At 58.7% G+C, this 905-nt stretch overlaps 1 protein-coding gene across 1 annotated transcript in view; it reads right to left on the bottom strand.

Moving 5' to 3' along the window:
• HTR1B (5-hydroxytryptamine (serotonin) receptor 1B, G protein-coupled) overlaps positions 1-898 on the bottom strand; it is a gene marked incomplete at its 5' end in the record, with an annotated part of 1166 nt that extends 268 nt beyond the window's left edge. Inside the window, 1 exon segment of the mRNA XM_010084385.1 lies at positions 2-898. Coding sequence (XP_010082687.1) covers positions 2-898 — 897 coding nt within the window.
• Positions 899-905: the final 7 nt, after the last annotated feature.

The raw sequence follows: 905 nt of genomic DNA, 5'->3' as shown, positions 1-905 counted from the left end.
CTCCTAAAATAATCCCTAAAGTCTTTGTAGCTTTCCGCTCTCTAGCGGCCGTGAGCTTCTTTTTCTCCAGCAAGGCATCCGAGACCTTCACCTTCACCTGGTTCATGTACACGGGCGAGCCCGTTTCGCTGGATCCCTCAGGGGCCTTAGAGTTTATGGACGTGACGGAGGAGGATGACCCCGGGGAGTCCGTGATTAACTGAGCCCGCGTTAGTCTTTTACCTGCTTTCTTTGGCGTCTGCTTCAAAATCCGCGATCTGGCTTCCACGTAGATCCTCCCGTAGAGGGCTATCAGCAGCAGAGTGGGGAAGTAGAAGGCTCCCACCGTGGAGTACACGGTGTAGAGGACGTGGTCCGTGTTCACCACACAGTGCGAGGCTTCCTCGGCCTTCGCCTGCCTCCAAAACAAAGGGGGCATGGAGATGCAGATGGAGAAGACCCACACAAGAGCGATCATGCCCGCAGCCCGCTTGGGAGTCCGTTTCGTGGAGTACTCGACGGCGTCAGTGATCGCCCAGTAGCGGTCCAGGGCGATGACACAGAGGTGCAGGATGGACGCCGTGCAACAGGTGATGTCCGAGGACAGCCAGATATCGCAGACGATCTGGCCCAGAGTCCACTTGCCGGTCACAGTGTACATGGTGCTGATGGGCATGACGAGTATGGAGACGAGGAGGTCGGTGACGGCCAGCGAGGCGATGAGATAGTTGGCCGGCGTGTGGAGTTTCCTCGTCTGGTAGACGGTGGCGATGACAAAGGCGTTGGAGAGCACTGTGGCCAGGGTGACGAGCGCCAGGACGACGGCGAGCACGATCTTCCCGGAGAGGGGGGTGGCATCTTGGTAGATCCCTTCCTCGGTGGTGCAGTTTCGGCCGTGGTAAGAGTCGTTAGCGGGGAGCAGCGGT

The sequence above is a fragment of the Pterocles gutturalis genome, unplaced genomic scaffold, assembly GCF_000699245.1.
Source record: "Pterocles gutturalis isolate BGI_N339 unplaced genomic scaffold, ASM69924v1 scaffold46840, whole genome shotgun sequence".
In the NCBI taxonomy this organism is placed as follows: Eukaryota; Metazoa; Chordata; class Aves; order Pterocliformes; family Pteroclidae; genus Pterocles; species Pterocles gutturalis.
Note: the sequence above shows the minus strand (reverse complement) of the source record. Positions and strands in the feature narration are given on the sequence as shown.